This window comes from Aulostomus chinensis, chromosome 2 (genome assembly GCF_037954235.1).
Source record: "Aulostomus chinensis isolate RoL2024-O1b breed Wild chromosome 2, RoL_Achi_v1.0, whole genome shotgun sequence".
NCBI lineage: Eukaryota > Metazoa > Chordata > Actinopteri > Syngnathiformes > Aulostomidae > Aulostomus > Aulostomus chinensis.
In genome coordinates, this window is record NC_141321.1 from 5,592,105 (window position 1) to 5,607,991 (window position 15,887).

Genomic DNA, 15,887 nt, shown 5'->3' on the forward strand with positions numbered 1-15,887 from the left:
TGGTCCGACCAGATCCGCCTCAAATTCAGTGAGGAACACCTTGAGGCCACGGCAATGGGTCGCTGAGAAGACCGGGGGTTTACATAAACAGTGTTGCTGTGCTGAGGCAGCCATGTTTGATGTTTAACCATAGAAAACTAACCCTGTTACTGACTTCCACATGTCAGATCATTTCCAAACTTTACAACTTGAAGACATTTTAAAGCTGAAGTCATAGCGCCACCTAGTGGCAAGCAACAAGACACAAGCCTGATGTAGCAAAATTAGCTTGTCAAGCTGTAGTATGTTTTCTTCTCTTTACCACCCGAATGAAAATGATGCAGCAATAAGAACCACAGCAAACTTGTTCATTTCAAACATTTCATTATTTTCTCCACATTAACTTCGAAACAACCTCATAAACCAAAGAGTAAGAAAGAGCATGCTCGGGCATGCAATGATGTCACAACATGATGATGCCACTGGGTGCGAAGTATAAAACATACAGTAGTAGAGAGTTTCTTTTTATATCATTCATAAACTCAGGACATTTCAGTTATCCACTGAGAGTTAAAAGCTAGCGTTTATTTTACACTGCTCTCCACGTCTCATGTAGCCTTGTGTTGCTGGATAAAAGAGACGAGAGGGAGAAACTCACAAACCGACACCAGATTGAGCAGGCGAAACAAACATGCGGAAAAAAATCTCATCCGGCCCAAAGTGTCTGGAAGTGACACTATAGAAACCCAAGTTTCCCTTTTTGACTGGTCTGAAAGGGACGACTGGGAGAGAGAGAGACAAAACAGTGCATGCCATTTAGGGGTGAGGGGGTGAGAGAGGGTGAGAGAGGGTGGAGGGTCACCTTTCGTAATGTCGAAGGTTATTTGTCTCCTCTTAGCCTGCTGTCTTGGGGTGTTTTATCTCAGGTCGGGTTGAAATAAATTTGAGACGGAAAATGAATAAATACGAGGCACTCAGCATTCTCTCTGTCTTGCAAACTGCAAAAGTGACGAACTGGAATAATAATGACACATACACATATTATAGTAGAATTAGTGGTCATAACATAACAGTCTCAAGGCTGTACAAAGTGGCAAGGCTGAATCCTCCTCCGTATGTCAGCGGTTACATGTGTCATGTGTGACTCTTTAGTGTGCCGATGTGCATACGGGAGGGATGACATAAAAATGACTCTCAATTCAGGCAGTTCCTTGAGACTAGACACGGGACTCAGAGCGTGTGGGTGGCTGATATCAGATTAAAGAACCAAACTGGAATCAGATTTTTCCAAATTCATCGATTTGGTTGGGGTGGCGTGGAGGTGACGTCCAAATTTATGCCAACAGGTGCAAGGAAGGGATCATCGGGATGGAGTTCACACAAATGAAGACAGAACGGTGATGTTAAAGGGATCGACAATGCACTTCAAACCCCCCACACAGCCTCATGCAATGGTTGTGTGTGGGCTTGTAATGAAGGAAAGAAAAGAAGAATGACGGAGCCCTTTAAATGGATCTACTCTTGCAGCATAGTTCTGTATGTAGCGCATAGTGCGAACAGGGGTAAGAAACTGGTGAATGGGGCTGGACAGGCTTTAAAGGAAAAGTTGGGTATTGTCTGTGGGGTGTGAGATGGAGTGTTTGTCATGCTGTTGGTTAGCATGTTCAATGTTTCGCATGACGACCAGGAAACAAGGGGTTTGTTATCTTTGAAAGGGGTGAAAAATGGGCATAACCACCTGCAGTCCATTTTCCAGGAGGAGACAGACACCCATGCACGTGTGTCCCAGTACAGGAGTTTAAAGCTGCGCTCTTCATGTCCCCGTGACTCTTATTCAATCGCCTTCTCTTCCATAGTTGCAAGCTCAAAATAAGCATTTCAAAGGGAATGGCATAGAAAATGGGCGTCAACACAGGTGAAAGACCAGTAGCAACACCAAAAAGGCTCTGCTGTGTCCATCACTCAGGCTGCGACTCCGGTCGATTAGGCAGAAAGTCCGTCTCAGTAAGTAATTATATAATATACCGTAGTTACCAATAAGTCTTAGTAGATCGTACCTGTATAAGCTTAAATAAAGAAGTGAATGAAAAGAATGGCTACTCCAATATTGAGTAAAATGACCATAACCACCAGAATAGAGCTGGAGCCCTGAAAGACAAGAGAAGAGAGAAGAAGCAGTTAATCGCGTTCCTGTCAGCACTGAATGACACCTGACAACCAAGCAAGCAAACCTCGACAGACACAAAGGCACGCGTTCTCCACCTGAGCCCTCTTTCGCTAGGTGTTTGGGTCAAAATCATAAACAGGAAGGAAAACGGTTTGATTTTGAATCATTCTAATACTGTGGAGCAAGAATGAGTCCTCAAACACAGAAAGTTAAACCTCAGGTTCCCTCATCGCAAAGTCAGTGGGTTTTTCAAGAACGTGACAGAAATCAGGTCTGTATTCGACTCATAAGAGACAGTTGAAGACTCAATTGTTCAGAGAGCACCGAGGCACTGAACCTGACTCTGCTCCTCTTTGTCCTGTGGTAGAATCAGTCAGAGGGTCCAAGACCCAGCACTTAGTGACTATGTAGCACTAACTGGGTTGTGTGATGTTGTATGTTTGTTATATATATAAAAAAAGGGAGGGGGGTGACACTTCTTCTGCCACTAGATGGCAGTACCTGTGACCAAATCACAACTGAAGCACTTTTGTGCTACTATGGGTTTTTCCTTAATTAGGTCTAAATTCTTGCTTGTGTTGTACGTCGCTTTGGACAAAAGCGTCTGCTAAATGAAATTGTAGAATTGTAGAATTGTAGAATTGTAGGATTGTAGGATTGTAGGATTGTAGAATTGTAGAATTGTAGGATTGTAGGATTGTAGGATTGTAGAATTGTAGAATTGTAGGATTGTAGGATTGTAGAATTGTAGAATTGTAGGATTGTAGAATTGTAGAATTGTAGGATTGTAGGATTGTAGAATTGTAGGATTGTAGGATTGTAGAATTGTAGAATTGTAGGATTGTAGGATTGTAGAATTGTAGGATTGTAGGATTGTAGAATAAGCTCACAATAAGAGAATTTCTAAGGTTAGCATGTGTCTTTCAATCAGCTGTTGCTTGCAAGTGGCTGAATGAGACCATGGGCCTTGATTCCAACATTCAATACCATAATGGCACAAAGAGGAAGCACAAAGCTAGTTTTGGTCACCTTGAAGTCGTGCATCCACAGAATGGCTTATTCATAGCATAACACGAGATTCAAAATCATGAAAGTGGTGTTCATTGGTGGAGATAGAATGATACACGTAACACAGATTTTATATCCTGCAATTCAAATTCAAAATCCAGAGTAAAAATCCCATCGGCTTTCGGTTGAGGGAACCCATGGTGATGCTAACTTTCAGCTTAGCATACGAACCTATGTCACATTTGCAGCACACCACACAGAGCAAGAACGCCATGACTACAACGGCGGAGCATGAGGGAACTGCACACATCAGAGTATTTCCACTGAAAGAGCTTGCTTCAGTCAGATCGCTTTTGTCAGTGTCTGTCTTCTCCAGCCCTCCCGTCACTCTGCTCTGGCTCAAGTATGGACGGCCATGACAGTCAAATGGCTCGTCCACAATCAGCTAAACATTTATGTGTAACTTGGGAAATTAACTTTTTGAAGCAGCGCTGCTTTGTCACAGCCAACTAAATGCTCCTTTGACGAGTTTCATCGTGACTCCTCCTCCAAAGATGTCAACCCTGCCTCCCTACAGCAAGGCTGCAGAAAATGAAGGTGAAACTAAAAGAAAGGAAACTTTCCAGAATGTTGCCCAACACAGAAAACAGCATACAATTGGCCACTATGGTTACATTGTGGCTGTTTGGCAACTGTCAGTCACAGCGTTCAATATTGTAACAAACTCAATCGTTTTTTTGTCCCTATTGGCAAAATAGGCTCATGACCTTCAAGTGTCACTTCCCCTTTGGTTTTATCAAATGTTCTTGGTGACATTGAGGCAAAACAAAGTCGCAGACGTTCATGAGGAAAACAGAGACTACCAGGTTTCCCACCAGATGATGTAGGAAACATTTGAGGCTACTGGGTGTTTATTTTCTCTCCACATTTGAATATTTGTGTTCCCTGCGCATTCACACAAGGACATTTTTTAAAATAATAATGTATTGCTCATTCAGAATATGTGGTATTTACTATTTAATAAATTTGTGTTTGTACCAATCACAAGAGCAGGTCCACCACACAAGTTGAAAATTTTAACTTTTTGGGCGATTGCAGGTGACACCCTGCCGCAGAAGATTATCAGAGTTTAGGGTTCCCAGATGTCCCTGACCTCCTGTGGGTTTATGTCCCTCACATGGTCGTAATGTTCTGAAAAAAGCCAGATCTCCTCTTTGCGGTACCTGAGGCCTGGACGACCAGAGCTCATTCCGAGAGCTAAAACTGATCTTTGGATGATGATGATAATTAACTGTGGTGTTACTCGTGTTTATCCGCAGCAGGGCTTGCCATGCTCATGCTAAGGTAGCATGTGTCACCATTTGCGAGGTGTCAGTGTTCAGGTCATTGGTGTTTGTGGTTACCGCCTTAAATCAGTGAATCATGTTGAGGTTTGCTGCAGGCTCGAATGTCTCTGTAGAGCTTAGACATGAAATGAGATGGAAGGTCTCAGTCGCCGTGGCAGCCAGCGTGCACACTGAGCTGATATTCAATGTTTAATGTTTACCACTACAGAGACATCCAAGCTAGCAGCTAGCAGTCCTTACAGAGGTTAAAGATGAACACTGTCGATGAAAACTGGATGTCATTAAAAAAATTCATGTAAAAGACAGATTTTTAAGAGCAGAAACTTTGTCGACTTAATTAAAGTTGAATCTAAACAGAAAGCCAGACAGTCTTCCACATGTCAGCCATGCAAAACTGGACTCACTGAGTTTGATTTGAGGGTGAGATGCTCTCCGTCCTGCTCCAGAGTGATGGGCTGAGACTTGAGAGGTGGGGAGAGGGTGAGGTCCCTGTGCAGCGGCCACTCCTCCAGCTCTGCCCCCACATTCAGGTTGTCCAGCATCTGTACAGAGTCCATGGATCCCTCCCGGACCGGCCTAAGGCTTCGGGATCGCAGCCTGTTGTTCTTGGGGGCCGGTGACTCCTGACCCAGCCCCCGAGGCATCTGCGAGTCCGGACACTGCAGCCTCATATCAACCGTATAGTCATTCATCCTCTCCTCGTCCTGCTCTGTGAGGCGTGAGTGGGCGGGGCTCCACCTAAGGGTGCTTCCAGCAGTCCAGCCCTCGGTGAGGCCGTCTAGCCTTTGGTCGATTACAGCATGCTCGTGAAGCTTGTGGTTGGAGGGGTTGTGCTGCTTGAGATGGTGGTTGGAGTAGACATGCTCTCGCGGGTTATAACAAGAGGACACGTGGTCCTTTGCATTGTGATTGGAGGAGATATAATCTTGGGGCTTGTGATTGCAAGAAGCATGCTCAGAAGTCTTGTGGTTAGACATGTTATGTTCCAAGGCTTTGTGATTGGATAAAATGTGCACCTGCGGCTTGTAGTTGGAAGAGGCATGTTCACAGGCCTTGTGATTGGAGGAAGAATGATCCCATGTTTTGTGATTGGACGACGTGTACTCCCTCGACTTGTGATTGGAAGAGGCATGCTTGGAGGGCTTTTGGTTGGACAAGGAGTGCTCCCACGTTCTGTAGGAGGAGGCGTGCTCCCGGGACTTGTGATTGGACATAGATTTCTCTGGCGGTTTGTGGTTGGACACAGGAGCTTGCTCATGCCCGTTAATTTGGCCCTCTTGCTCCTCCAGAAGAGAAGGTGTGGTGGAGCGGCTGCTGCCTAATCGATCCGGATACATGTCATCGGTCCAATTATTAGCCCCCCCTCTCAGCAGGTCCATCCCCCGCCCCTCCACCAGCACCTGGATCTCTGCGCCACCCTGATCGTCCACGGCACTCTGTCGCATGAAGCAAGCATTTCTGGGACGGTGGGCGTGCTTGGGCGGGCTGTGGGGCGGTGAGGTGGGTACGCTCAGTGCGGGGCTGAGCTCAGGTGTTATCACAGGCGGCGTGGTGTCCGGAGTGCACAGCTCCGGACTGTCTGTTCCCGTGGAGATGACCTCGTGGTCTTTGTCCTTGGCATCCTGGTGCTTGGGCCTCTGACATTCGAGCCCTATGAAAACAGCAGGAGAATAGCACCAATGAAGTGATCTGGACCGGGTCCACCGAGTGTGTGTGTACATGTGTGTGTGTACGTTGCAGTGTTATTAGCATGCACAGTAACAAGAGGAGCGGGGAGCTGCCTCCAAACAGAATGGTGTGCAGACAAGCTCAGTTGGCTCAGAGAGGATTATGGAATAAACTAGATTTAGTTGAAATTCTCAACAACTAATCCTCTGTAGTTTATTATGAGATCAACATATGTGAGGAGACACAGAGCCTATTATACGCTGTAAATCCGCATATTCTAACTATATTTCATGAAATCTGTAAGAAACTCATTTAATGAAATACGCTGTTATGAAGTTTTTAGATTAAAAACATGAGGGTAAACGTTTCGATTGACTCTCAGATGACGAAGAGTCACAACTCAGGTCTTTATGGGGAAATGAATCAAATGGACTATTTAGCATTTCAGGATATTCTCAATGTGTGAGAGAAAATTTTACGATAATTAACACAGAAGTTTGGATCAGAAGCATTTTAGGGACAGATGTTTCATTTTCCATCCTCTCCACCACCAGTGACCATGTTAGCACTGCTAACAGTAACGCTAGCTGTGTCAGAGCTGGAAGTCCAAGCCCACTTTTGCTCTCTGTCTTCAGCTTCAGAGCAGTGGATGCCACCGACGCCGTCTGCTTCCCCCTTTGTTGCAACCATTTATCCATATTTAAAGAAATTAGGCATCAGCTGAAACCTCTCATTTTGGCAGGTCCTGCCCGTTGCCCTACTCTTGCTCTGACTGGCTCGAGCCCGGTGCCTTCGGCAGTTTAATGTCATGGGTCAGAGTTGGAGCCAGTCATAGCGTTTTTGAGAGGATGCTACAGGGTTTTTTGGTGTTTTTGTGTGTGTGTGTTTTAGTGCACCCCCTCAACCCCTCCTTGTGGTAAATGTACTCCAGTAAAGGAAGTACTTCTATTAGGTATAGAATGCAGAGCTAATCTGTCTGATTATACAAGATGAGGTGGCGTGTAGAAGGACACGTGTCATGGGGGAAAGTCTACATCAGCTGGTGTTTGTGGCCTTTGCTGTCCACTCACCATTTCCATAGATGTGAAAGGAGGGCGAGAGCTCTTTGGCAGCGATGCGGGCCAGTCGACACTCCTCCATGGCTTTCTGTGCCACCCCTTCAGCTGCCTCCGCCTTCCCTCGAGCATGGCTCATCCTGAGCAGGACAGGTAGGAACACTGCAGTCAGACACGCTGTCAAGGGGATCACCAACATTGTCTGTAGCTCTGCTTTCAAAACCCATCTGATACGTTCTACTGAGTGTTGTTTGGTCAGCAAATGTGATTTTCAACATCGTCATGCATCTAATCTTTTAATTTTGATTTTAATTTTCTTTAAACCAGGTGGAGGGGTGGAGCATGAGCAGGCGGAGAGGACACTGAATTCAGGGACAGATCCAGGTATTTCCATTAATTCCTCTGGACTCACGACATGGACCTCGACTGGGGTCTGCTGTCTGCCGGCGCCCTTGGGCTGACCAGGAAGTAAAGGGACATATAAACAGCAACACCCGCATGCAGCTCAGGACACTGATCTCGTTCCAGAGACGTTACATCTTTGGACATAATGATCTGTGTCGTGGCGCAACATGAAATACATCCACCTGAAGGCTCATGACAATCCATGTCAGTCAAAACGATGTTTATTTGTTTAACTTGTTTTCTGACAGGTTTTAATTGGATTAATGACTAATAATGGGTGTGGCACCGATATACGCCCCTCCCTGAAGCTGTGACGATGATGGGAATCTGTTACCTTGACATGGCAATTTCGGCTTTTTGCTTGGCTATCTCAGCGGCCTTCTCTGCCGCTTCCACAGCTCGGTCCACCTTCTCTCTGATCTTACTGGCCCTCAGAGGAATGAGGTTCTTGCGTTTTCCGCTCACCAGCACATTCTGTTTGTACTTCCCCTCCTCTTTGGTGCCATCGGGGAAGGTTGTACATCCATATCCGTGCCTCTTGTTTCCGGCCCATTCACCTGCATAGTGCAGCCCGTCTGAGCGCCGACTCACCCCCCAGCCAGCCCTCTGGTCACTCCGCCACTCTCCAGCATACATCTCTGTGACAGTGGCGTCCACAGGGGCGCCCTGTTCATTCTCACTGGCGTTGGAGTGGATGTCAGACGCAGCTGAGCTGACAGTGCTCATGCCAGCCTCGCTGCAGAAGGAGCTCTGCTTGCTGAGCTGACTAGCCAGGGAGCTTTTTGACTCAGAGCGCCGCAGCTTCAGCCCACTCAGGATGGACTGGCGGAAACGGCCTTTCCTCTTCCTCTGGCGTTCGGCCTCACTTGGAGCTGTCAGAGCAAATCCACCTCGACCCACAGGGCTGCCAGCCAACCCGGCCACCACCCCATCTGTGGGTGTAGTGGCAGTGCCATCCTCCAGCACAGCTGGTGGTCCGTGGCTGTGCTCAGAGCGGAGGGAGTTTATGGATGTTCGCAAAGGGAAGAGGATGACGGCCGCCATGCCGTATGGCACACTCTGCCGTACGCCATAGCCATGACGCATCCCGCCCAGCCACTGGCCTTGGTAGGTTCCTGAAACAAAGACACTGAGTTAGGAAGAAATCCAACAAGTGCTTGTTATGTTTTCTTCAGTTCTGGAGATCAGGAGTGCTACATGTTGGGATCACTCTCCAAATGAATTCATTACCTCCTCAACATACTTCCTGTTGAAAGAGGTCACCGTGGGGTCAACCTTATCAGGTTTACAATGAGTACAAAGTACTAATTAGCAAAATGTTCGCATGCTAACAAGCAAATCTAAGACAGTGAACACGGTGAACATCAGGATTAGCACTATCGTTGCTATTAAGAGCATGTTAGCACGTAGCCCTCCTGTGTCTGCCTGCAGCCTCTTGTGGACCTGCTAGCTTGTGTGCAGTGACATTAGCCTGTACAGTTACAGTTTGATATGAATGTCCCTTGTTGTACTGTTGAAAGTGATGAACTTACTTTAACCACCCAGAATAAAATCAATTTAAAGTTAAACCATCAAATCAATTCTTGAAGTAGTTCACGATGTCCGAGCACAACCAAGCTTCTCTTCAAAACGTTAGAATGTGAGTAGAGGAAAGCATCTTCTAGGAACACATTTTCTCTCTTTCCTTTTCTGGTCTGGGCTCAAACTCAAGTTTACAAGCTTTTGGCCCCGACTGTCTCGTCTGTACGGAGCCCAGTGGGCGGAGGGGATTACAAACTGCACCCAAAAGACTCTCACACGAATCATGAATGCACATCATTAGCAGGTAAAACACGAGGACTGTGACTGCATTTCCAGCTGAAACTGAAGCTCTGTTCAACCAAATAGCTCACGTCATGTCGTAAACAGCTGCAGCTGTGCAGTAATGGATCCTATTTTGAAATCCTTCATGTCCTACATCCTCAAGTCGTCGTGACAGGGATTTCCTGCTGATGTGTGTTCTTGCTGCATTCCTGGGATTTGTAATATTTAAGCTGTTGACAGGTTGGAGCCCACGGCTCAGAGCGAGTAGTCACATCTTTGGGGGGCACCTCATCAGTGAACGGCTGGACATGCAACAAGCTCTGTGGTGCCATCGGCGCGTCCCTGGGTTCTTCTCTACTCTACGTCTACTCTTTTTTAAGATTCTTGTGTTTTTTGTAACGATCCCTCAAATGTCTGTCATAGAGATCCGTACTGACAGCAGACATTAACTTGTTTCTGCTAGACACTGGTCAGAGGAGGTATACTTCGTGATGCTTTGTGCAACATCAGGCACAAAGTAAAAAAAAAAAACGATTCTGTACTTTCTAGAGACAAGACAACCCTGATGGGGCTGTCACAGGCTGCTCGCACCTTCCTGTTCTTCAACCAGGCACTGACACTGATTCTAAACGCTCACATGTGAGCACGTGTGATTTATCTGTTGTTCAAGGGTGTGTTGTGCTCCACTTGTGTTGCTTCAAGTCACCAAAGCGGTACAGTCATGATTTCACATATTATCAGTAAATTATGAAGGCAGGAGAATCTGTCTCTTTCCACTTTATAATCAATATCTATGCTTTTGGACCCATTCAACAACAAACCCTACATACGTGCCACTTTAGTTTTCAAGCCACACAACACAATACAACAAAGGTGCAAGTGTGAGTCTTATCAATGGCGCTTGTACCTCATTCCTCACCTTCCTCTGCTGTGCGAGTGCCATAAGTGAGTCAGTGGGTCTCAACCTTTTGGTTGTCGTTTGTAATGTAGTTGCAATTCTAACGTGGTTTACTGCAAACACAGCATCACCAGGTAAAGTCTCAGTGTAGTAAAGCATTATTGCTGTGGGGGTCATAGCTGGAGCTGTCCACGGTGCTGAAACACACACACACACACACACACACACACACACACACACACACAGACATTGTCAGTGTCTGTGTGTAGTTTCAGTTGTTATCTGCGGTGACTGTTGTGGGTCTGTTGGCTCACTGCTTTGTTTGGTTGGGGTGGGGTTACAGAATAACCCTTCTGCTAGACGTGATACACTGAGCAATAATCAATATATCAGATTACCATACGTCGCTGCATGTGTGTCACTGAAAAGGAAAACACCCTTAGATGTGTTCTCTGTCACGGATGTCAGTCACCCTGAACATGTCAGTGTGTGCCACAACCTTTGGCTTTAATGTTTGACTTTGATCATTGGGGTTCAGGCTTTGATCTCTGATTTAAATGACTTTGTCAGTATGAACAAAAACATATTAGCGCCAAAGCATGAAATTAAATATGATCATATTTTTGTAATAGTTTAAAAGCACTGACTGAAGGAGGATAAAGAATCAAACTAAATCTAAGATATAAGAGTAAGGAAATGGAGCAAGAAAAAGTACGACAACAGCACCTCGTCATCTCAGTGGAGCAGACATGGTGATGGTAGTTAGAGACACCTGGAGCTGTTTGGTGGAGTGTGTGTGTGTGTGTGTGTGTGTGTGTGTGTGTGTGTGTGTGTGTGTGTGTGTGTGTGTGCGTGCATGTGCGCGCGTGCGTGTGTGTGTTTCTGTGCTACCTATACTTCTATATCTGCTAGGGAACGTGCACTAAAAGTACCGAGACACTAGTCAGATCAGTTTGAGTCTCACAGAAGAAGAGTGTGATCGTCTCCGGCCTGTTGCAGTTTAATTTTGTTATGAAGACTTAATTTTGACCTAAAATAAATCCACCTTTACCTCCCCCCCCCCACACACACACATTAAATGGACTCAATTTTATAGAGCACTTCTCTACCTTAGCGGCACTCCAAGCTCTTTACAGTGTCGTCTCATTCACACACACACACACTCACACTCTCACACTCTGATGGTGGAGGCTGCCATGCAAGGCACCAACCTGCTCATCAGGAGCAATTATGGGTTCAGTGTCTTGCTCAAGGACACTTGGACATGGTCACCAGAGGATCGAACCAGAGACCCTTGGGTTGGTAGACGGCCGCTCTACCCCTGAGCCACGCCGCCCACATGACCTGCTGGGGAGATCTCTCTCTGCTGCCGCTGCTGAATTGACCCTCATTTCGTGGCACATGACTTACTTTGTCTTTTTATTGTGAGGCCCTTGAAACAAGCCATTTACATAGTAAACTATAGTTTAATCTTGTCAAGAATTCACTGATCTGATCTCAACTTGTGTTCCTCCACGAGTCCACAGTGGTCACTTGACTGCTGAATAAACCAGACTGACTGCTTGATCATCGTGCAGGGGGGGGGGGCGGGGGGGGGCTGTTTCCGCGGCGGCAAACAAAACATAAAGAAGCAGCTAGTCTGTCGTTTGCACGGTGGTTATTGGTGCACTTAAAGGCAACGTGTTGCATTCGCTAACCACTGAGCGGTGATGGAGGGTCTGCAGTACAGTGCGGTTGAGTCTGCCTCTAATTGGCACATAGCAAAGTCTCCCAACCTCATACAAAATATTTTATATCCAATGTTTGTAGTGGGGAACTATTTTAACCATTGACTTCATTATAAATAGCACATTTTATTTATAGCGAGTCCCAGCTGTCCCCTCCTCCGTCTACCTCGGGGAGAATCAAGATTTAATAAAACCACAAACTACGTTCAAGTTCCCATCACACATATTTGTTCTTGTTCCTGAATCCTGGTTGGCTCCAACTTAGTGTGATGTCACAAACCCTGCAAGCAGAAGCTCAGATTTCCCACTCAACAGAGAGACAACTCAGACGTCCCCCCACAACAGAGATCCGCCTCAGCCCCTCACCATCTTCCTATGGCGGGAAAAAAAGGCCTTATAATTATGGTGGGCGGAGCTAAACCCAGGAGGTTGCACTGGGAAAACTGTTCTAAAGGTTCTTTACTGGTATACATTCGTATCAGTAGAGCAAGTTCCCAACTATTCACCAGGTGAGAGAGTTGTTGTTCCTCACAGCGAAGGGGACTTTTAAACAGCAGCACACAGAGGTGGAGGAGGAGGAAATAACCCCAGATTAACCCTGCAGCGCTGCCCAGTAATCCAGACCAACACTCGCGCAGAGCTTGACACCAGAACTCTTCTCACTCCCGTCCTTGCAAATGTAAATTCCCTCTGGACTCAGTCTGAATTTAAGAAGCGGCCCAACAAGCAGAATTAGTGGCATCAGAAATATTCTGAGGCTGATCCTGGTTCAGTGTGATGTGGGAACCTGATGTGGACGCTAGAGAAGAGACATCCTGTTCACACTTGAGACACCGAAAATATTTGCGTACATTCTGTCATTTCTAATGAGGGAGAAGAGGTAGAAGTGTTTGGGGTTTTTTAATGTGGTAATTAGGTACTTTTTGGATGTCCTGATACGTGTGGCTGCATCAGTTTGTGGTCCCAGGTCGCTCCCCACCTCCAAGACTTCTGTTCTGGTATCTCACAGCTGTTGCACCTCATTTGTCCTGGCACAACATGGAAGACGCGTTCCAGGGTGGTTCAAACTGTCCCTCTGCCAACACTCATCTAGCACCCCTACACAATAGCTGACAGTGTTTTACACAATGGAAGGGGAGCTGGAATATTGTGAACGTGGGGTCACTGTTGCTGTGACTCAGAGAGTCCAGTTACCCGGAACCAGGGGAGTCCAGGAGTGGAAGCGGGACCAGCCAAGGTGAGCTCGTGCCGGGCTCAGCAGCATCCTGAGGACCCCCTGGTAAGGGTCAGAGCTCACTGTGTACCTGCAGCAGAGCCGAGGGAAGCGGCACAGGCGCTGGACAAACCCCACCAGTTCACTGCCTTCCCACACTTTTTATTTGTTTTAGTGTAAAACTATTTAGTGGTGTTACTGAGTGCCGTGTACTGCTGTTAGTATTAGTACTACTGAGCACTCACACACATACCGTGCGTACTTCAAATTGACGGTATCCCCTGAGGAAATATTGGAGTATTAATTGCTATTCAGTGGCACGTTCGTGGCTGAGCACCTCCAAAGGTCTGATCCTGGACGGAAATGAAACCGGATGTTCTGATGAAACAAGCTCCTGGTTTCCCCGCGGTTCCGCCTGGGCTCCGGCGGACGGGCGGGCGGGGAGCTGTCCGCGGTGCTGGGAGGAGCCGTGGCCGTGCTGCCGCGCCTCCCCGCCGGTCTCCTGGGTGTTGGACGTCCTGCACCCTGCAAACTGTGTCAGCTCGTGCGCGCTGCTCCACGTGAGCGGAAGACGAAAGCAGGGCTGTCGCGTGACGCAGTCGTTTTTTTATCGGCTGCGTGTTAAAGCGTGCGCCGGCCTCACGCTCCAGCACCACGCCTCCACTCCACCTGCATCACCCTTCACCTGACTCTCGGGTGCCTGCGTTGATCGTCAAACGGCCTAAATTCGAGGTGGGGAGAGAGAGGAGTGACGGGAGCAAGCAGCCAATCAGAGAGTGGGGGAGCCTGAGCTGGTCCCTAGTGACACGCTGACCTGCTGTCTCCGCGTTACCATGGTGATGTAAGATCACGGCGGGCGTGGAGACGATATAGTGTCTGCTTCCATTCATGTCTGCTGTTCTGGGGTCATGTGGGGCAGGTGTGAGGGTGACGGCGTGGATGAGACCCACATGTTACCTGTGCAGCCTACATTGCAGATGTTAGCATCAGGCCAAGCTGCTCTTTACACGCCTGTGGACTGAGCTGTGGTGTGGAACAGGTGCAAGTAGCCTCACCTCCATCAGAGTAGGTTTCAGTGCCGTATCCATCCTGCAGACCGTTGCTCCACGTCCCCTCATAACGGGCGCCGCTGGCCGTGCTCTCAAGCTGCCCGTAGCGACCTTTGAACCCCTGCGTCCACTCCCCTCTGTACTCCCAGCGGCCCTTGCTCTCCACTCCGATGCCATGCCGCTTGCCCTGGGCCCAGGTGCCCTGGTAGCTGTTCCCGCTGGGCCACGTGTACACGCCCAGGACCTCGAAGCCATGGCTCCAGGCCCCCGCATACTCACCCTGACCCTGGGGTCCTGTGCACACCCCACGGCCATGGGCTTTACCCTGCTCCCACCCCCCGCAGTACGACCCCCCATCATCAAAGTCAAACCTGCCTCCAGTGGACATGCATGAAACAGGTTTAGGCAAATCCTTAGAACGTCAAGAAAAAACTAAACAAGGGCCTGGTTCACTCAGGAGGAGCAGAGAGGGAGGAGGCCTTGTTTGAACCAGGTAGCATGGAGGCGCAGGCCCCCGACTCCCCTCTCCTCTCAGTTAGGCTGTAAGATACCGGCTCCTCACGTTAGAAACAGCAGCGAGGCCTGAAGAGCACCACCTTATGATGGAGAAGCCAGCTCAGCCTCAGCGATGGGTCTGGAGGGATGAATGCAGCTGTGGAGCGCGCCGCTTCCCATGGGCATGCAGGCTCAGAGTGCTTCTCATCCTCCTCCTCCACTTCCTCCTCCACCTTCCTCGCAGCCTGGGAGCTTGTCGGCCCGTTGCCTCAGCCTCGCGGCGGGCCACTCCAGACAAGCGAGGCCTAGGCTTTTCCAACAGTCCCACAGGCCCAGAGAGTAGCGGCGGCGGTGGCGGCGGCAGCAGCGATCGAGCTCAGCTCAGTCAGACATTACAGCATCCCAGCATCCCTGCTGCACCAGCACAGACACAGAGACAGAGAGGGATACAGGGCACGGATGCTGCCGCGCTGGTACGCCATCAAAAAAAAATCCCAGGAGCAGAGAAGTTGGAGATATCTCGGTAGCATGGCCTGGAAACACACACGTTCACATCCACACGGACACCTCACGAGACGTCACGGAGTGTGAATCTCTCCTGTTTCCTCCCTCGCTCTCCCCTCTGATATAAAGAGGATGCTCTCTCCTCAAGGTGTCAAGAGAAGCAGAAAAACAATATTCTTCTCATCTTCCCTTTGTCCGTCCCTCCATCTCAGCGCTCGCCTAAATCAGGACGCTCCTCGTGTCCCTCAATTCCACCAAGTCATCTGTCCTTCCCTTGTTTTTCGGCCTCTCACTCGTTCTCGCTCTATCTCGCCGTCGCTCTAAAAATCTACTCATTACAGGACTGTTCCACCCCAGCCAATACCCCTCCCCCACACACACACACACACACACACACACACACACACACACACACACACACACACACACTCTCGGCTCTTAAAGAGATAGAGACAGAGGGATGGTGGAAGAGCTGCATGCATGGAGCTCGCTGCTCTTTGCCTTTGGGGAAACAGCCTGCTTCTCCTAATTATCCAGCCTGGTTTCACTCGCCTCCTCCCAGACTGAAAT

At 48.2% G+C, this 15,887-nt stretch overlaps 1 protein-coding gene across 1 annotated transcript; it reads right to left on the bottom strand.

Moving 5' to 3' along the window:
- Positions 1 to 336: 336 nt before the first annotated feature.
- On the bottom strand, positions 337 to 15,661 carry jph3a (junctophilin 3a). Its single transcript, XM_086224084.1, has 5 exons — positions 14,325 to 15,661; positions 7,963 to 8,743; positions 7,239 to 7,363; positions 4,905 to 6,151; positions 337 to 2,127 (listed from the first exon to the last, which is right to left on the bottom strand). Exons 1-5 carry the CDS (start codon positions 14,704 to 14,706, stop codon positions 2,047 to 2,049), a joined length of 2,616 nt encoding a protein of 871 aa, XP_086080210.1. The 5' UTR covers positions 14,707 to 15,661; the 3' UTR covers positions 337 to 2,046.
- Between the last annotated feature and the right edge of the window lie 226 nt (positions 15,662 to 15,887).